General features: G+C 51.1%; 1 protein-coding gene and 1 long non-coding RNA gene across 3 annotated transcripts; both read right to left on the bottom strand.

The window, feature by feature from the left end:
• Positions 1–2,206: 2,206 nt before the first annotated feature.
• On the bottom strand, positions 2,207–5,579 carry LOC135304142 (uncharacterized). Of its 2 annotated transcripts, none has more exons than XR_010365587.1 (3): positions 5,364–5,579; positions 3,064–3,234; positions 2,207–2,743 (listed from the first exon to the last, which is right to left on the bottom strand). It is a non-coding gene; the product is annotated as an uncharacterized LOC135304142 (long non-coding RNA). The 2 variants fall into 2 exon arrangements; XR_010365586.1 differs by having other exon boundaries at positions 3,119–3,234.
• Positions 5,580–16,340: 10,761 nt separating this feature from the next.
• BARHL2 (BarH like homeobox 2) lies at positions 16,341–19,533 on the bottom strand. The gene is made up of 3 exons (XM_064426371.1): positions 18,825–19,533; positions 17,211–17,436; positions 16,341–16,777 (listed from the first exon to the last, which is right to left on the bottom strand). Exons 1-3 carry the CDS (start codon positions 19,399–19,401, stop codon positions 16,465–16,467), a joined length of 1,116 nt encoding a protein of 371 aa, XP_064282441.1. The 5' UTR covers positions 19,402–19,533; the 3' UTR covers positions 16,341–16,464.
• Positions 19,534–20,403: the final 870 nt, after the last annotated feature.

Raw genomic sequence — 20,403 nt, 5'->3', positions numbered from 1 at the left:
CTAAGGATCCACAGTTCCCTGTGCTGGACGAGTGCTATAACAGTGCATAGCTTATCTAAATCCAGACGCATTTCAAGTGTGGGGCAAAATCCATATCACGGAAATTCAGTTGGTGGGAATAATAAATTGGTGGCTGGTTGCACTAAAACCACAAACTGTGAGTACAAGACTAAGGGTTTGTACTTGTCTACCTGTGTAAGGGCTCAGCAGCCCCGTGGTTACAGAAAGTCTTTGCTGCACATGGGTTTTCCCAAGCACTGCCTGTGGGACATGAGCACCAATGGGGTGCTGCAGGGAGGACTGCACAGCAGAGCCTTCTGTGCAGGATTTGTAGGGGAAAGAAAGACCAGGCTCTCCTTGTGCCACAGAAACCTTTTCTTGGCAGAAAGGTGAGTCTCTCCAGGGGCTGAGAAAGCCTCAGCTTGCCCAGAGTCTGGCTTAACCTCGGTGCGAACAAATCATGGGGCTAGAAAAATTCTACCAGGGTGAGGTACCTGTTTTTTAGTATTAAATAGATGCATTTATAATTTGCCGAGCTTCACTTTGAGTGACACCACCAGAATACACAACTGCTCCAGTTAAATGTACAGCTTGTTTCTGTCTACATCTTGTAGGCAACATGTTCAAATCAAGGCCTGAAAGAATTTCTCATCATCAAAAACAGCAGCTTTAGTTCCAATAATTGTGTTATTTTGTCCTGTCCAAGGCTGAGGATAAAACAATGCTGCTGGGGGACAGCAGTCACAGTACCTGTGTGGTCTCACTTCATGTGTCACACAGCCAATCCCAGTGCAACTGCTGCACATGGCCCCATAAGGATAACCTGAATTTAACTTGTGGTGGCAGAGGAGCCTCAACACACCCTGAAAGCCACACACTGTTAGCTGGTCCTTGGCTTGGCCACCCCAGTCTCAGTGGGCAGTCTGTGGCTCTTACCAGCTCCAGACCAATTTACAAAGAATTGACTTGATCTCCCTGGTGAAATTACAGGGAAAAAACTCAAGCCAAGCTGTTGCTAACATGACAGCCTAAAACTGGACTCCAGTTTGGGGGAGACTTTTCATTAGGAGCTACGTATTTTCAACCAAGTGAGGATGTCCCTCTAAACCTCCAGTCTTTCTGATATGTCAAGTGCAGGAGATACACACTGAGCACCATGATAGGGGCAAGGACAGAGGTGTCTGTGCAGGCTAGGGGACATGCCAACAGTGCCTCTCACATCGCTGGGACCCTGCACAGGCCAGCACAGACATCCCTGTTCTCTCCAAAGGAGTCCTTCACACCCTAAGGATTCTGAGGAGTAATTTCTCCTTTACTTCCAAGTGCATTGACAGGGCAAGGCAAGTAGCATCACCCTTGAGTGGACATTTCTTCTACAATCTTATTCTGTCTGGGCTGCACACTTGCTTACTCCTACCTTCTTCTGGGATTAGTAAGAGAAGGCTTTGCATGTCTGCTGCTTTCTGATCTAGCCCTGTCCCCATCACCCAGCTCAAATAAACACAAGAGGAAAAGCTTATCCCATGTCTCTTACCTGGAAAAGACCTTCCCTTCAAGAATCTCAGTACTCCACAGCTGACGTTCTTGGGGATGGAAGTGACCATGTTCTGCAAGTTTCATCAGTACCAATGACTTCCTCGTCTCTATGAACATGTCCAGAAAATATGGACAAGGGCAAGCATGTCCTCATCTCACACCCAAAACTGAAAGTCTACATCAAAGCACAGCCTCACCAACACAGATGTTATTTGCTGTTTAGGGAACCTTACTGCAAAAGACTAATAGTTATTTTACTCTACAAAGAGCATTATCACAACGTGGGCCAGGAGCTTTTTTCCTATTCTATGTGACCCAGGCAGTAGCAGTCTGGTTTCAACTTATTTAAAGGAAGTGCTGCTGGGGAAAATATAACTAATGAAAAACAGCCACCGTTTTATCTTCCTGTACATCATTGTGTTGGTTTTATTACAAGAAAGAAAAAAAAAAAAAGAGAGAAGAAAAAAAAAGAAAAATAAATAAAAGAAATCAAACAATAAGAGTTATCAATCTTCATCCATGACTTACTCAGATTTGGTTTAACACTGCAGGTCTCAGCATGTATAACTCTGATTTCTGCTAACTGGTCTCAGTCTAGTATTTTCACACCTTTTTTGTACTAAATGCTTACAACTGGTCACTCCACTAGAAACTGTCACCATGACACCTTTATTTAGAATTTTAACAACACAAAAAAGCACCAGAAATGAATCTCAAAATAACAATCTTTTATTGTTTGCATTGCAATAAATTCCTGCAAATGCATCCCATTATCTTTTTATACAATTAAACACATAATGCCTAACTGTTAAGGTATCAGCCCAGCTGGGTACAGATGCAGTCTGCTGCCAGTCTGAACAGACCTCGGCTGTCTTTTAATAATTACCCGAAGAAAAGAAAAACGATGACGTGCTGTAGTTTGCTCATCCAAACTGGTAAAAAGCTGTTTGCAAAGAATAACTACAAGGGGAGTGAGACACTGGGCTTTGCTAATAAATAATTCTCAGAAATATCAGTTCTCAATTTACTACTTGTACACCATGGGCCAGTCAAAACTTGCCGGATGAGCCAATTTGCCACAGCTCTTGTTTTGAGTCTTTGTGAAGCCGCTGCATGAGCACAGTGGGGGCTGCTTGCATCTATCCCTGGAGTCAATCAGTGGGCCTTTGTTTCCCGCTGGTCAAAAATATCAGGTGGCTCTGAGAGTCTAATTATCAATGAAAAATTAAATTCAGTACAGGAACATAGCCAGGAGTTGCCCCCTGTGCTCTGCCCTCATTCATGGGGTGTGAGTATCAAGATATTTGTTATAATTCAAAATGCATTCAGGCCAAATTGGGAGCTTCAGGGGTGGGAAAGACAGAAACCTAAATGTGAAAACAAGAGTTGAGAACCTTGCGGGCAAATCAGCAAAATTCCCCTTCTACTCCCTTAGCAAATGGGGTGTGCAGCTCTAATTATGCAAAGAGCTTTCTCCAAGGCACCACCCATCAGGGATTTCTCATTGGGAACAGATTAAGAATATACCTATCTGATTCCATGACTTCCAGACTTGGGGAAGTTTGTGGGTTGAATACACTACCAAATCCAGGTTTAGCTCTCTCAGAACTGGAACTGGCAGAAGCAGAGGCACTGGTCAGGGCACAGAGATGAAACCCCTCAGAGAAGGAGTGTTTCGCTCAGAGACACCTGTTCAGCCTTGCAAATCACAGAAACCAGAAGTCAATGTAAACAATCTCTGGATGAGACATTATGAGGAGAGGACAAGACAAAGCCACTAGAAATAGACACAATGGACAGGTACAGGTGTAATGTCCATCCACCTCCCATTCAACTTGCTGAGACAAAGCAGGCATCTCAGATTCTTGCCATGGAGCAGGTCTGGGCACCTGCTTACACTGGGCTTTCTACTTACTTGAGTTGTAAGTCAATCCAGGTAAACACACCTGAACATGGCAGACTGTATTTCTTTACCTTTTGATTGTTTTCTAGCAGTGAACACTCATGATTTTTCACAAGGGGTGAATCCACTTCCCAAAAGGCCAATAACCCCTGAAGCAGAAAGGGAGGTGTAACACAGGTCTATGGGAGCTAAGAGAAAGCATTGTCTCTGCTTCTTCCCTGGCCCATCATTGTCCTTGCTTTTGAACAGGTATATAAAATGCTCCCACCTCTCCAGGTCATGGGTGAGATACCATTTGGAAGGCTATCCTCACCCACAGATGGGAGGGGCTGCACACAGCCCCAGGAAGGACCCCTCCCAAGGCACTCCCACCAACACCACCACACTGAACTTGACCATCTGCCTTCACAGATATCCTTAGTAAACCTCATGTTGAGAAAGTTAGTTAAAACACCTTCAATCTGCAAGCCTTTCAAGTTAAGCGCCTGGAAATCACTTCCACCTCCTCCATCCCTAGCATAAAAGATGCAGTATGGCAACTGCTCAAAACTCTCTGTCCTGAGAGCTTTCCTAGAAGCAACTTACCCAAGTTGGCCACCTAGGCACCAAGCGGAGCACCTGCCTTCACACCAGATTTTGTCTAGCAGAATACTATGTATTCATATTATTTTTGATTAGCCATGTGGGCTGGACACTAATTTTTGTTATAAAGCACCTAGAGACTGTGTTATAAACACACAGCAGATCAGAGTGGTGGAAGGGCAGAATAGAAGATTCTATTTCATTCACAGTTTAATTACAATTCCTGGTTGCCTCTCCTCTCACTGGGAGCTCAGTGGCAAACATTGAAGGCCTTCTGCAACACATGAAAACCCAATCCTGTAGACTTTCCTTGCACAGTGCTATCACAGGGCTGTTCCACAATTAAAGGGTATTCACACAAGTAAGGGATGAGCATACAGAAGCATTGCAGCATCAGCTGCAAAGCTGGCTCCTGCCCCAGCAGGATCTGCTGACAGTTCATCCCCCGGCACCTCCTCTCTGCACTGGCTGCTCTTCTCAGGAATTGCAGCCTTGGACTTCACCAGCTAACTTGGCCAGATAAATACGGATAAAGTGGTTCTTACAGCAGGTGAAAACTATCAGAAAAATGTTCTGAACAAATGCATTTCAAGATTTTCAGCCTTTCTGCCATAAAAACTGAAACACCTCAAGATAGTTTTAAATGCTGTTTAAGGTTGCATCATACATTTTTACATCATAAATTATTAAGTGACTTAATGGACAATGCATTAGAAGGAAAACAGGCAAATTACAGAATAATTTAACTGTTGCAAAGAAACAGAGCAACTTGCAGGACGTAAAACACTCTATTTCGACACAGAATGCCTGAAGCTAAAGCAATTAAGGCTGCAAAATATTGCCGGCTGACATGATGTGTATGTAAATTTGTCATTCATTGGCAAGGGTTTGTAACAATCACAGTAATGTGCACAATAAAACAACCATGTGGTATAAAATGCTTTCTGCTAAGAGTACTTGGAAAATTGTGCTTATGTATCATTTAAGCCTATCACTATTATACATAGAGTAGTAGTTTATTACAAAAGATCCCACTTCAATACTGGTAGCTCAAACAAAGACAGCCCTTTGAAATATTATTTACCATTGTTTGTGTGCAGGATGATGAAGGAAATAATTTTTAAGTTCCTTTTAAGACCTACTACTGCTACTATAAGATTTTCACCAGAGAGTAAAATTCTAGTGAATCAGTTCCTCCATGCTAGTTTAAAAAAGCTCACAAACTCCCTGTACTTTGCCAGGAGAGCTAGCAAAGAAAGAGATGCCTCAAAAATGCCAATACTTATATGGCTGAGTGCATTATTTTATGTAAAAGTGAGAGCAGTAAAAGAGGCAATGAGACCTTTTGAGCCCCCATCAAAAGCAGCAGATTTGACTATTGGTCTTTCTGATCTCTACATCTGTACAGGCAGGCTGCCAGCCCAAGGGCAAAGGAAAGCCCACAGTGCCGAGGGCAAACCCAACCCTTCGGGTGCCCCTGCTCCTCCCCAGAGGTGGTGGAAGGCAGGAGTCATTTGTTCACTGAGGTCTTTGTAACAAGGCAGGTAACACCTTACAGCTTCTGCTATGTCCTCATAAAGAAATTATAAATGCAGTCCTGGGGAGCCTGGGAGCAATCCCAAGCCCTTTATTACATAAAGAAGGGAAGAAAAAAAAAACAGAGAGGACACTGGAGGAGTCTCAGATCCCCTAAGACTGTTTCCCAGTCCCAAAAGTGCTGCTACTGCTTTCCAGCTGTCTCCACCACTGGTGCCAGGAGGGCACCTTGGGCATGCTTGCACACTCCATCCCTCTTTACTGCAGACAGGCAGTATGGGTAACCAGGAGATTAAAAACACAAGAGCCAAACCCGATGTAAACAAACATGACACACCATGTGGGGAGCCCTGGATTTCTCTGTGGGCCTGATGGGTCCATAGAGGTGGCAGGGCTCCCTATTTCAGCTCATTTTGCCCTGGCATTTTGCCCAAGCAAGCCTGGCTCGATCATCCCAGCTAGACCAGGGCTCCTCAGCAACAGGAGACTGCTGAGAGCAAACCCTTCTCCAGCCAAACCTCCCCATGCATCTCTGCAGTGTTGTCCCAAATTACATCCTTCCTTCCAACACTTAGAGGCACAGGCAGCTTGGTTCCCAGTGACCTCCACTATCATCCCCCAGCCCAGGTAAACAAATTTTTCCAAATTGCCACATGCTACCTCCAGAACTTCAGCAGTTTTTGCTTTTCGCAGCAATTTGCTGATGAGGAGAATTATGCCCCTGCTCTTTAGATGCAATTTAAGAGATGCTTTTTCTTTGGAATGCAACAAATTGTGTTTTAAATTTCTGCTCTAAGCCACATTTGAGGAAATCATTCAAAAGACTACAACAGGCCTTCCATGGAGTGAAACATGGGATTTTCCCAAGACAAGAATTTAACACCACATCTATTGTCTTTGAACATCCCATTTGTGACGAATAGAAAAGGAGCAGATAGCCCAAAGGGTTGTGCTTTTTGACAGGCAAGAGTGAGGTGAGCACCTCCCTGGGATGCCCCTTTCCCTGCACTGCATCCTGACAAATGCACCCTGATGGGCACAGTGGCAAAACAGTGACATTGCAGAAGGAATTTGGGGCAACTGAATGCAGGCTGCAAGCAGAGACTGAAGCCAGCATCTCTTGCCTTCCCACCAAAACACCAAGATCAGCCAATATAAAACCCTACAATGCAGCAGCTCAGGGCTGGCCTCTTCCTCTGGGCAGCTGTCACTACAAAGCCAGAATTTCAAATGCTGTGCCAGGGCAACTCCTGGCAAACGATGATGCTGTAGCAGTTCCTTGATACATTATCTGTTTCTCACCCAACATCCTCACCCATTCTTTTCAAGTCCCTGTCTTGTACTTTGATCCCAAAGGGTAGGAGAAAGGCTGAGGGAAGAGGGTGAATTTTAAACCACCACTCCATATAAATAGAATAGGTTATGCATTCCTTTCTGAAGTACGGTATTAATCCCAATTGTGCCATAAAATATATATGACTCACTTGAGCCTTGTTCTCTGGTGAGTTATGAACTATTATGTCACTCATGGGATAAATATTATGTCTCTTAAGAGACTATCACCTTTCCTCTACTTCATAATATAAAACTTCATTGAAACCTGCCGTGCCTGATATAAGCAACTTCTCGTCATGCACATTAAACCTTTTTTTCTTTTACAGCTTCATTCATTGAGCTGATATTCACATCAGGATGAGTTCTTTCAGATGCAGCATAAGCATAAATTAGTATGTAAGAGAAGTAGTCATTTAGCAGAATTTTTTCTTTAATAAATCTGGTGATATTTATATTTCATCACAGAGCAGAAAGATTTTTTTTTACACATTTAAAGATTTATTCCTGTAGTAAGTATCCAATTAATAGGGCTTTAGCATGCAGACAGGATTTGTATTTATGCTGAAGAAAATATGTTCTCATTATACTTTTATTCTCATGTTAGATTTATTGTGGGTTCCACTATAATTTATTTTAGTAGCTCCGTTTTCTAATTCTTTATATTTACATGTCTTTTCCAACAAAAATAATAATACATAAATAATACCTGACAACACTTTGCAGATTTTCTCTATTTGTATGCTTCAATTCTCCGAGCATCTTGGAATGGAAATGCTGTGAACTACAAAGGAAATCTCTATGTGATCTCTATTACATGAAAAATTATCATTTTTATATCCTCTTCGCTCTGCCAAGTTCTTTCCAAGTTTCTGTTTGCAATGCATGAAATTAGGCAAGCAATGGTAGCAAACCCAAGCAGGAATACTCACTACATACACTGATCTTTTCAAAGTGTTGCTGCAATTAGCAGTGTCAGAGGACAGCCTGCTGCATTGCAGCAGAGATCTCTTTCCTATTTACTGTCACATATATTTTTCCATAGGCTTTCTGGCTTGCTGCTGTGGGATTTATGATAACACAATCCCTGCTATCCTGCAAACCACTGCCAAGAACAATGTTCAGTCAGTAACACTTGGCCTAGTCCCTAACCCAGCCTTGCCGCTGCTGGAGCCTGAAACCAAAGTGGGACCAGCCTCGCAGCCACCTGCCAACATCTCCAGCATGAGAAGATCTTATGCTGAGCAAGTTTCCACACATGCTGCATCTCCAAATGGAAAGATCCCTACAGGGTGCTGTGCAGCAGCTTTCCTGAGCCTGTGCTGTGTCAGACAGCTTTCCTGTGCAGCCCAGGCAGAGCTTTGGGCCCAGCACTAACCCCAGCCGGTCAGACTGGCAGCAGTCAGGCAGGGCACAGGCAGTGCAGGGCTGGAGAGGCCAGCTGAGTTACACTGCAGACATAACACTGTGTGTAAGAGCCAAATCTGGCCAAGTGCTCTTGCAGTAGATGTTGCTTTCATTCTGCAGTGTACCCTCTGCTGGGGAAAAAAAAATGACTTTGTGTTAGATATCACATCTAATTATTCCTGTTGGGCTGGCCCAGAGAAATGTCAACAGTACATTGTAAGTGCTAATTGGGGTGTCCATGCTCTGCAGTAGATTTGGGATACAACACCCAAGACTGGGGAGGTTAAGCGCGCTTTAGAGTACTGTACTGTAATGAGCTTAGTCTCCATGGAAGAGGCACAGCTTTGCTACTCACACTTTGTGCTGCACTGCCCGAGCCACGCACCAACGTGCTGCTTGAGGCACACTGCCCGTGGCCACCACCAGTGGCCAGGAAAGGTGAGCAGGATTCCCAAGGCATGCTGCCAAATGCTTGGCAGAACTGACTGGGGTGGAGAGAGAAGGAAAGAGGGAAAGGAGAAAGGGAGGAAAGTAAAGGGGGAAAATTACTTCAGAAGAGTGAAATAAATAAAAAGTTGCCAGTGTGCTTACCTTGCCTCCCACTGTTTAGGCAGAAAAGCTCAGTGGTTTTTAGACTCACAGGATATAATATGGATTGAGCCTATACTGGGGCTCCATTGGAGACACATGCTTTGCTGCTTTTTCCACAGACCCTATGATGCTTCTGAAAAAATATTAATCCAACCTTATTTCAGAATTTCTAGTCCAGAAAGAGTATATTATTTTGGTATAGGCATAGTAATGATGTTGAACCCACAGGATCCAGCCAAATTACCAGTAGCAAATCCCCGAAACAGGCTTTTTTGGCAGCCTTCATTTTCCATATTGTTTTTCCTGCTTTAGAGCAGCAGTTGGAGGGAAGTTGCCTGTTCCTTTTACAGTGCTGGGGTAATACAGTGTCTGCTGTGACATCCCACTCTTCTGTGTTCTCAGGCACTGTTTCATCATTTTTACCAGGGAGTCCTTAAAACTTTCAGGAATTCTTCTTGCTAGATCTTCACATAATGAAACAAAAGTATTTAAAGCTACAATATTCCTGCTAGTCTATTGGGCTAAAAACTTGACAGGGATCTACTCCAAGCCCTTTTGTGTCATGAGGGGACCATTTGTGCCCCTCAGTGCATTTTTGCTGCTGTTGCATCAAGTCCTGCTTTAAACAAACCATACAACAGAGTGTAGGGCTTGTTTGCAACGCTACTTGTTCAGATGTTGAGGCAAGAATATGAGAAGAAAATCTGAAAGACTATTGTAAGGACAAAGATGACACCTCAGATGGATTTTGTGCTTCACACAATTCTGCCAGCATTATTACCCCGTATGCTAATGCAGAAGAGGTAGGCAATTATTCCCAAGCTTGCTTCATTTTGTCTGTTCTTCCTGACCTCAGATTAAAATGTAACAGCGCCAGACTCCATTGACAATATAGGGCAAAAACTCACAGACAGATTGTCAGCAAAGGGTTGTGCTGAATCTGGGGACAAGGTCTGGGGAAGGAATTGCAGGAGAGGTTCTGGCTGAGAAACTCTGAGCCATGGGCTGCATCCTTCCAGAGGGGAAGGCATACAAGAAGCTGCACCTCTACCATGTTTATGGAAACAGTGAGATGAAGCTGCTCTCTGAGACAACCCACTAAGCACAGGATTTGCCAAACTGTTCTCAGTGGTGGCATCCTGAGGTTGGTCACCTGGGAAATTCTCTTTTTAAGGACATTGTCCTGAGAGAGCAGCTCCAATTCCTTTTTCCTCAATCCATATTCATCAAGACCAGAGCAGCTGAACAATTGAACCAAATTCTGGTAATAGGTGTTTTACCCTAATCACGTGTGAAACAAGTCATTAGACGTTGGCTAAGCTGTCCACCCACCCCGGATGCCCAGATGTACCCACACACTGCTGTGCAAATTCAGAGGCAGATGTTGTCCTGCATGTTTTTAGAATGATACCACCCATGAGGACACCTGTGCTCGGTATGGAAAAAGTGAGAGATATTTGCACATGCATGTCAATCTGGAGAAAAGGCCACTTGAATTTACATGGGAGTGTAACAGTGTACAAATCTCTGCATGCCTGCTGCAAGGTTTAGGAGAGAAATACATGTCAAACAGCTGGAAACCTACCTAGAAACCATGTGTGCACAGCCTTAATCTAGGAATCTCTGTCTCATATTTTACATAGACGATGTATACACTGCACTGCCACAGAGAAACGCCCACTTCATGTATACTGCAGAAAGGGAGGATGAAAAGGAAAATATTACTCTCATTCTGCACATCTTCTGTACTGTCTAGATCCAGTAGTTGCATTTTTGTTTGCTTTCTGAAATAGCTGAATATTGGGAGGGAGTTTGTGACAATAAGCTAAATAAATATTTAATGTATCAGCACCTGTCATACAGTTTTTGTGCACCACCACTATCGATTTCCTGGTAGTTCTCCTTCCCTACCCAACTTCATTAAAGAATAAAAGTAAAGTAATAAGTCATTTCACACTCTGTCTGACCATTATACAATAATAGCAAGATTTCATGCAAGGGTACAACATTATGCCCATCTGCAATCACAGTCTCTTTGCAAAAATCTCAATTCACACTTCACATGCAGCTAACCTTGTTACCATTCCCTTCCTAAACCCATCAGTCTTGCAGCTGCACGTCTTCACAGCCCAACATCTTAAAATTCATCACTTTGACACCCTTGCATCCCTACAGGTCAAACTAAAGACACCAACCAAGAATAATTAAGGGGTACCCCAGATGTTTAGTTTACTTCTAGCCAACCTTTCCCAGAACTAGGTACAGTTCCCTGTTCATATACTAAAGATCCATGGAAGGTGCTTGTTTTAAGGGAACAAGACCTCCAACAAATTTCAGAGGTCTCTCCCCCTCTTTTCTTTTTTTCTTTCTTTTTTTTTTTTTTTTTTTACAAGTATGGCTCTTTGTAGTTGGAATTTGAACAAGAAGTGTGATAATGAGTAGGTTCAGGGAAGGAAAGGTGTTATCTCATTAAGGTAATTACTAAGACATCCCCACCATTACCTCGGTTTGAAAATGTGGCAATTAAAGCGCCCTACATGGGCTCTCAGAGATGAGGGAACAAGACAGTCGCGGACAACTTTGGTGTGCCCGTGCTGGAAGGGAGGGGAGCGGCGATGCCGAGGGCCAGGGCCCGGAGCAGAGCCCCCGGCTGAGCGGGTTCCTGCGGGCCGGGGGAGCCCCGGGGGGCCCGTCGTGCCCCGCACCCATCGCTGCCAGCGCAAAGTGCCTCACTTGGGTTCCTTTGAAATCCGCCAATTTTAAGGACCGGCGTTTGTGCGCTTCCATTAATAGAAACGACTTGTGAAAAATAGGGCATATGAATATGGAAAGGGAGTTTTAATGCGATGGGCGCTTGGCTGGACCTGCTCTCCGGCTGGAAACACGCAGAGACAGGCACGGGCTCCGGCTGCCCCACGGCCCTTGAACGGCTGGAGCAGCCCAAGGGAGGAAAGAAGTTCGGGGCTTTTTCATGTAACGGGGGCCCGGGGAGCCTGCGCCTTCGGTGGTCGCACACCCGCCCTCCGCCGGTCCCGTGGGTCTCCGTCCCCATCAGCCGTGCCCCTGCAGGGATGGCGGGGTCATTTCGGTGCTATCGCCGAAACAGAGCAGGCTGCTTCTCCCACGGGACGAGGGCACACGGCCCCCTCGGTAGGCCAGGTTCCCTGTACCCCCGTTTTCTTGCAAGCGCAGTCCCCTCTAAACCGGCTGCTGGGGAAGCAACCCGGCAGTATCACCGGTGGGAAACATGAGCTTAGCAGCAAGACAGAACAGAGGAGGGGGAAAGCGTGTAAATTTCAGCCTGAAACGGTTATTCACCGCCCATGCTCACCACCTCTGGCCTGGGAATATTTCTGACATTATGAAGGCTTTTGCTCTTTCCACAGGTGAGTTCAGCCTAGCTGCACTCACTCTATCTCCTGGGTTTCCGAGGTTTTTGAGTGGGCTGCAATAAGGATTTAGAGTGACTTACATCATCAGTTAAACGCATTTGCACAGAAAAGTGGCGTGAATTTGGAGGAAGGTAAACTCTGGAAAGGCAGAAGACAACAAAAGTTAAAAACTCACTCTCACAAGAAACGCTAAAACCTGCAGGCGTGATAGCCAAGCCCCGGAGCGCCAATACAGCGTTACACGCGGGCGGTGTGTTAAACGCAACCGGGGCAACCGGCACGGCAGGGAATTCCGCTCGGTGCTGCTGAATGGTTCCCAGCGGCTGAGCCGGGCTCGCTTGCCCGGCTGGGAAAGAAGATTAAGCTCCGGAGCACCCAGCTGCCACAGCGGCGCCAGGGCTAGCGCCCTTGGAGCGGTACAGGCAATGCTCGCCCCGTACCCCAGCCCAGCGGAATCTCCCTTCTCGCTTTTTGCTCTAACGATGGCCAAGCTAGTCCCCCGAGAGGGTGAAGTAATTAAACATGATCCTGCTGCTGCATCCCTCAGGAGCGCCCATCAGCCACGGGCAGCGGTGCAGCCTGCCCGCGGCTCTGCTGCCGGAGCTCTACGAGCCACCGGAACCCGTCTGAGCGCAGCAGGGGTGCCTCGAAGGAGCCGCCTGTGCCGTGCCCACTTGCAAAACACATAGCACGACCCAGAAGAAACAAACTAAAGGGAAACCGAGCACAGGGTGCCCAAAGGGTCTCCTGGGTCTCACTGTGGACGCGCCGGTGTCAGTCCAGAGCGACAGGACACGGGAGAAGGGGAGCGGCCCTGCCCCATTTTTAAACCCGTCTGCAGGTGCTCGGGCAAAGCTCAAACACCCGGCACAAAGCCTTTGGGAGCCAGCCCGCGCTCGGGGCCGAAGGGCCAGGTCCGGGCTAGGACAGAGACTCGCTCCCAGCTGCTGGGTGGCGGGGAGGCGAGCCAGGCAGCGCTTCGGCAGCAGGAGGCTGTGCCAGCCATCTTCACCATGGCCCGCCGGCAGCCGCCGGGGAAGGCAGCTGCGGTGTCCCGGAGGAGGGCACACTGCCGTGCCCGCCCTGCCGGGGCCGGGCGGCCCGCGCCTCCCGGAGCTGTCCGCGGTGCTGAGCGCGGCGGGGCCGCAGCCGCGGGCGCAGCGCAGGCTGGAGGGGCCGGAGCCGCCCCGCTCCTTGCGGGCCGCTGGGGAGAGCGCTCACTCCCGGCCAGCCCGCGGGTGCCGCGGTCCCTCGAGTACAGACAGCCCTGCTCCAGCCTCACGGACTGTTTCCACGCTCAGCGCACCAACAGCCAGGTCTTTTCCAGCGGGTGCCGGTGTTTCCCGCTGTTTGAGGCTGAGAGAGCCCGTCCCGTTCGTCTGGCAACAGAGGAGCTTGGTTATTTGTTCACAACCACTTCCAGGGCCGAGAGCAGGACCTGGCCCAGGCAAGGGCAGAGGCTGGAAAGGGACCGAGACTGCAGCAATTCAGCAGCTCCGCACCACGTCTGGGGCGGTGGCGGCGAAAGCAGCTGTCCGGGAAAGGCACGGGCAGAAACACGACCGTCGCGGCCGGGAAGGCGGCGCAGCCAGCCGCGCCGAGCCGTGCCGTGCCCCGCGCTGGCCGGGCGGCGGGAGGCAGCCCCCGCATCCCGGCCGGCTCCCGGCTCTTTGTCCTGCCGCAGCGCGCTGTATGCGGGACCGCGTGCCCGGGCTCTTAAAAAGACAACGAAACCTGTTCCTACAAGGCTGCAGCCGGGCGACCCGGCCGAGCAATTTCAGGGCAGCCTGCCCTCGGCTCGCCTCTATGCCGGCGCGAACGGGGAGCGGGACAAACCAAGAACTTGCGTTTGCAGCCCTACTTCCCACACGGGGAAAAGAAGAGTGAAAGAGAGATTCTTGCCCCAAACCTCCTCCCGATTACACGCACTTTTCAGCTGGGTCTGGAAATACGATTCAGGGGTGGTAGCGGTTCCTCGCCCCCCTCCTCCGGCACCCCCGGTTTAGACACCGTCCGGCACGACACCGGCAGCCCCAGCCCCGCCTCACGCCTGTCGCTCCTGTCTGCTGCCCTTCCCAAAGACCAAAAACTCCCTGCCCCGGTGCGCACCCCGCGGCAGGCCCTGCTCGTGAGGGGACCACTCAGTTCATTTTTGCATGAACTTTCCTTCCTTGCTCTCACTACTTTTCAGCGAGTTTATGCAGTCAAAACCGAGCCATCGAGAACAACGAGCAGAGACTGGCTTTTCCAGCTGGATTTCCTCCTTTAGGAAAGATTTGTTGCTTAGACTAAGAAAAAGGCCCTAACGAGTCCAAATTTCCTACCTCCTTCCCCAGCCCCCGGATGGGTTTCCCGGGAAAAGCGGGGCGGCGACGCGGGGTGGCCGGGCCCTGCTTCCGGCTCGTTCCGGGGGGTGCTCGGGGGCCACGGCGAAGGCGCCGGGGAATACTCAGCAGCCGCCGCAACACGGGCAAAAACCGGAGTGGGCGTTCCCGACCCGCTCCCCTTTTGTTAGATCAAGGCAAAGGTCAATATGGTTTTAACGCGAATTTATTAGCACAGAAATCAGCAAGCCGCTCGCTAATTAGCAAAGCCCAAATAAACGTGCCCGGAGGCTTCTCTTTTCCTTTTTTCGTTTTTTTCTTTTTTTTTTTTCCCCTTCTATCTTAAAAGAAAGGGGACCCACGAGCAAAAACAGAGAGAGGAAAAAAAAAATTAAAAAAAACAACGAAGCGCCAAACCCTCAGAGGAGAGGATAATATGGGACTTTATGAATGTTTTATAGGTAATTGCTGTATAACTTTCTAATTTCGCAGGGGGGTGTTCACCTCCAGCGGCTGGGGACAGAGCCGTCCCCGGAGTCCAGAGGAGGGTCACAGCCCCCAGTCCCGACCCGCAGCCCCTCTGCCCCCGCGGGACGGCCCACGCCGGCATGGGGAAGGGAGGCGCTGGCAGGGAGGCTGCCAGGGGAAGGGATGGAGAGGGAGGGGAACGGGCACACACAACAGTACAGTTCAAAGGCCAGCGGGGCTCGGGAGCTCCGTGTCCGCCGGGACCCCTCCGCCCTCCCTGCCTGTTTCCCCTCGTTACTCACCCCGGCCGCCGGCGCTCAGTGCCGGTCCCAGCGCCGTGCCGAGCCAGCTGCCGGGCCGGGGCCGCGTCCCCAGGCTCCGCACGGCCCCGTCGCACCCGCCCCCAAGGGGCTACAGCCACTACCCGTTACCGCCCTGCCCAGGTGCTCAAAATAACAGCAAGGGGCTCGACACCTGCGGGGGATTTGATTTTCCTTTAAAATACAGATAGGGAAAAACAGCGCCTGTTAAGAAACAATGAGCCTAAAATTCAAAATATATTCAATCTAATATTCAAAATAAAAAAGTGGCATCTGCCTTTTCTACTCCGAATTTCTTGAGTTCTCGTCACGGGGAAATTAGCTACCTTGAATTTTCGCGTTTGTTAAAAAAAGATAAAGTTTATTTTTTTTTTCCTTTTTTTCCCCTGTGATTTTTCAATCACAAAAAAAAAATCTATATTTTGTCATCTAAGCATTTATTTTACTGAATCCAAAAAGACATGAAAAGGGATAGGGAAGAACCACGTTTGTTCGTTTTAAACTAACGTATAGAAGTGATTTTTTTTTCTCCTTTTTTGGACGACATATAATAAATATGATATAGCACTCAGCACTCGGTCTGTACAATTCTGTTCGCATTAGGGAGCATGCCACTTTTCAATAAGAAAAAAAAAAAAAGGTAATGAGAAAAATCAGTGCAAAGTTCTCCGTTCCCCCGGTCTTCTCCGCCGGTCGGGGGTCGAGGCGCTCTCATTCCCTCTGTCCTCCGCAGCCGTTAGTCTCTCCGGCGGGCTCGGGCTCCCTCTCCCTCTCCTCCACCCCCTCCGGAACTCTCTCTCCGAGCTCCAAGTCCTGCCTCGCAGGAGCCGAGGTCGGCGGGTCGCCCCGCGGCTCTGCCCGCCTTCCCCCGCGTGTGGTCGTTTCACTTACGGGCTTGGCTCTGGGTTCACGTTTCAAGAGTCCCTGCTCTGACTGATCGCCTCCCTCGGTGGCCGGTGACTGCCTGCAGAAGCTCCTGCCCCTCGGCTTCCCCTCGCTTCCTCCTCTGCGGTGCTGGGGCTTGTTTGGGGACGGGGAGGGGAAGGGCTCGTTGCGGGGACCGCGGTGCCGTTTCACCGGGGGTGCGGGGTGCCGGGCATGGGGTTGGCCAGGGGGTTGAGGGCCGGCTGCCCGCCGGGCCCCAGCCCGTGGATCAGCACCCGCGGCACCAGCGGCCGCTGGAGCTGGGGGTGCGGCGCGGGGGGAGTCCGGTACATGCTGCTGTACATGGCTGCGGCCGCCGCAGCTGCCGTCGTGCTGTCCATGCTGCCCAGCAGGCTGGGGTGATAGAAATAGGGCGAGGGGAACATCCGCTGCAGCGCTGAGTAGTTCCCGGCCTCGGCCAGCAGCTCCAGGCCCACCGCCGTCTGTCGCTTCCACTTGGTCCTGCCGGGGGGAGCAAGAGGCTGCAGGGCGGGCGCCGCGATGGGGCAGCCAGGCCCGACGGAGCGTACTGTCCCCGTGGGCCCGCACACCGTGCGAGCTTTCCGGCTCTGCCCGCTTTCCCCTCCGAGCCCCGCACCCCCCGACACATGCATACGGCGACTCCGGCCAAATTAATAACCGCGGTACGCGGCTAGATCGCAACGCGCTGACACTAATGGTTTGCGACAGAATTAGGGTGGCTGCAACCGTATGTAATGAGACAGAAAATTACGGCAGCGTTGACAGGAGCCGGACCCCCCAGCCCATGGCCGGGGAGGGCGCGGGGCAGCAGCCGGGAGCTCCCCGCAGCACCCCGGGCTCCCGCGGGCACAAACCCAGAGGCGTAAGCCCGCCCCGGCTCCCCGGGGCCGCCGCCCTGACGGGGCCCGCTTACCTCCGGTTCTGGTACCAGGTTTTGACCTGCGTGTCGGTGAGGTTGAGGGCGGCGGCCAAGTCCATGCGGTCCTGTACGCTCAGGTACTTCTGCCGCTCGAAGCTGCGCTCCAGCTGGTTGAGTTGGTGGTCGGAGAAGGCTGTTCGTGCCTTCCGAGGCTTCTTGGCCCGCACCGGCGGGCTGTCCCGGCTGCTGCTGATCTCCCGATCGCCCTCCTCCTTTGTCCCTGTGAGTGAGCCCAAGAGCGGTGAGGACCGGCGGGACACCGGCTCGGCCCCCGCCCCGCCCCGGTTACCGGGCCCCGCCGCCCCCTCCCCGGGGACTTCTCGGGACACGGGGGGAACGGTCAATTACGGCGGGGGGTGGTGGCGGCGAGCCCGTCCGGGGAACAGCGGGATTCCCGCTCTCCGTTTCCCAACTACAGGGCTTTCGTTATTTTCTGCCCTCTCCCCCCGGCCCGAAACGCCGGGAAATCGATCTGTCAATCCGGCTCCACTCGGGCCCCAGTTTGTGGCGCTCCTTGATCTTCCCCGCAGGAAGAACAATAATCTCCCTAATTGACCCACTGGGGAGGTTGGTGCACACAAAAATGGCCAGACCAGACTGTACATCTGGTTTGGGCACTCGTATGCTAATGCTAAAAGAGCAAAATGAGCTGCACTCGCGGGCACCGCGCCGCTCTGAGCCTGGCGAAAATAACTCAATTGAGCAAAATTAGGAAATTTTGTCCTGTTGCCTCCCGGCTGCACCGGGCTGCCGGCGGGAAGGACAGCTCCGCCGGCACCGCAGGGAAAATATACCCTCTCTCTGTTTGCCTTTCCTCACTCTTTTCCTTCTTTCCCGTTCCCACGCACACATAGCTATTTTCACTTCCGAACCCCGCACGGCGGGGGCTTCCCCATCAGCATGAAACCCCTAATTAAAAAAAAAAAAAAAAAATTGAAGATGGAGAAATAAACCTTCTATCCCGGTGCAGGGAAAACTCGAGGGTTTAGCCAAACGCACAAAGCCCTCACATCTCACTACGCCGAGCGCGGGCCGAGTTGTTGTTTTATTATTATTATTTTATTTTTTGTTGTTTGGGTTGGGTTTTGTTCTTTGGGTGGGTTTGTTCTTTTTTTTTTCCCTTATTTGCTGTTAATTAGGGAAGTAGAATTTTTCATCTTAATTTTAGAGCGAATGAGCATAAATAAAAAGGCTGAATGCACTAACTGCAGCTGAGCCGCCGGTTCTTAGAAAGCCAGAGAATCATTTATGTGCATTTGCATTAAAAATAAATACAGTCTGATTTCCCATGCGATCCCACTGCTCGGGCTATTTCCTTAAAAACGGGGAAGCCAAATTAAAAAAAGAAAAAAAAATTAAAAAGAGGAAAGACCAACAGATATTTTTAAAAAAATTTTTTTAAATTTAAAAAATAGGCGATTTGATTTAATTTCATTTCCTACCGACCTTATCCCCGCGGTAGCGAGGATCCCTGAGCGGCCCCGGCAGAGCGAACGCTCCTGCCGCAGATTTTCTCCCCGATTTTCGTTCCACCATCGCGGCCGAGCGCCGCGGCGCGGGTTGTAGCGGCGGCCGAGCCGGTGCGGAGCCGGGCCGCGCCGTACTCACCGTGGCATTTGATGTCCCCCTGCGTGTCGTCGCGCTTGTCGAGCTTGGCTTTACCGTCCTCCTGCTCGAGTTTGGGCCTGAAGCTCTCCGGTGCCGCGCTGCCCTCCTGCTTGGGAGTATGGTGGGGAGAGGGGACGCTGGTACTGTAAGGTGCACACGCCGCTAGCGGTTTGCTGTCGCCCAAAATGTCCTTAATTAAAAAAGAAGAGGTGGAAGTCCTGGGGCCGGAGCTGGCCGAGCCCAGCTGTGGCGGCGGTGGCTGCGGGGGCGACGGCTGCAAACTCGGCGGCGGCGGCGGGTGCGGGCCGAGGTGCAGGTGGTGCGGCGGCGGCGGGAGGCTTTCCGCCACCCCCAGGTGCGGCTCGGGGTGCTCCATGCTCACCGAGATGGGCGATGAGGGCGCCGTCCCCACCGTGTCGATTTCCGAGCAGGGGGACGGCGTGGCCTGGCTCCTAAAATCCGCCGGCCGGCCGTCGCCGTGGGGGCGAAAATCTCCGTTCATGACTCCGGGGCTGCCGGTGCTGCCACCCGACAGGATCGTATCTATCCCGAAGCTGGACCCGCTCGGCCCCTCCATGGCGAAACGCTCAGCGCCGCGTCCGCATCCCCGTGGGCGGCCGCGGGGGTCTCTCACCGGGGGTGGAGGAGAAGGGACGGGGGGCGGAACCGGGTTACCCCAACCCGCGCACCGGCGGCGCGGTCGACACTAACTCGGGGCCCCCGCCGAGCCCCACATCGCCGCCGGGCCGGTTCGCCGCTAACCAACTTTGTTGCGGGAAGTTGCGGGCGCGGAGCGGAGCGGGGCGGACACCGGCCACTGCGGCGCGCCCGCCCGTGCCCACCGAGCTCCTCTCGGCGGCGGCGACTCCCCCCGTGACGTCACAGCCGCCGCGGCCCCCCCGCCGTTTATTATAAACCCGGGCTTTTGCCGCCGCCGCTGCCCGCCCCCATTGGCGGAGGGCCGGGAGGGGGCTGACGCAGCGCGGGCCGCAGCCAATCGGCGGCCGCGGCGGGGACGGACGCGGGAGGGGGGCGCGCCCTCGCTCCCTGCCGGGCCCGTCCCCGCCGCCGCCGCCGCCGCCGCCCCGTCGGGCCTCGATTCCCCGGTCGCCGGATCGGATCCCCCGGAGAGTATCATCCGGTGTTCCCGGGACGGTTCCCCGGCTAAATGTCAGAATAATGGGAAGTGCCAGCGACAAGACGTCGTATTAATCCTGATGAATCGGCGTGTCAAGCTAATTAGAAGAGTAATTATAAAGGTGATAATGAATGATTTAGAGTTCTCCGAGTTTTATTTTAGTAGTAATTACAATTTCCAGGGTCCTATGAAGCGCAGCCCGACACCCCCCCTCCCGGCCTGCAGTAACCCCTAGACCAGACCAGCCCCGAAAACATCCGTGACCGCAGACCTCGGGGCCACGGGGGAACGGGGCACGGCAGTGGGGCCGCGGGAAACGATTAGGGCGGGATGACTGCAAGAGGGATTTCTGGGGAGCTGGTGTTTAGCGACGGCACTAAGTATTATGTGTGTGGGGCCGCTGGCATCCCCGCTCCGCATACGACGGCTGTCCCGGTGATG

This window comes from Passer domesticus, chromosome 7 (assembly GCF_036417665.1).
Source record: "Passer domesticus isolate bPasDom1 chromosome 7, bPasDom1.hap1, whole genome shotgun sequence".
NCBI classification, from domain to species: Eukaryota; Metazoa; Chordata; class Aves; order Passeriformes; family Passeridae; genus Passer; species Passer domesticus.
Note: the sequence above shows the minus strand (reverse complement) of the source record. Positions and strands in the feature narration are given on the sequence as shown.

What these genes read in the sequence shown, in the direction of transcription:
- BARHL2 (XM_064426371.1), bottom strand. Translation starts at nt 19,401, where the DNA reads ATGGAGGGGCCGAGCGGGTCCAGCTTCGGGATAGATACGATCCTGTCG. An exon ending in GGGGGACATCAAATGCCACG is followed by an intron (nt 17,437 to 18,824) that starts GTGAGTACGGCG and finishes GCTCACTCACAG; the next exon opens with GGACAAAGGAGGAGGGCGAT. An exon ending in ACCTGGTACCAGAACCGGAG is followed by an intron (nt 16,778 to 17,210) that starts GTAAGCGGGCCC and finishes TCCCCCCGGCAG; the next exon opens with GACCAAGTGGAAGCGACAGA.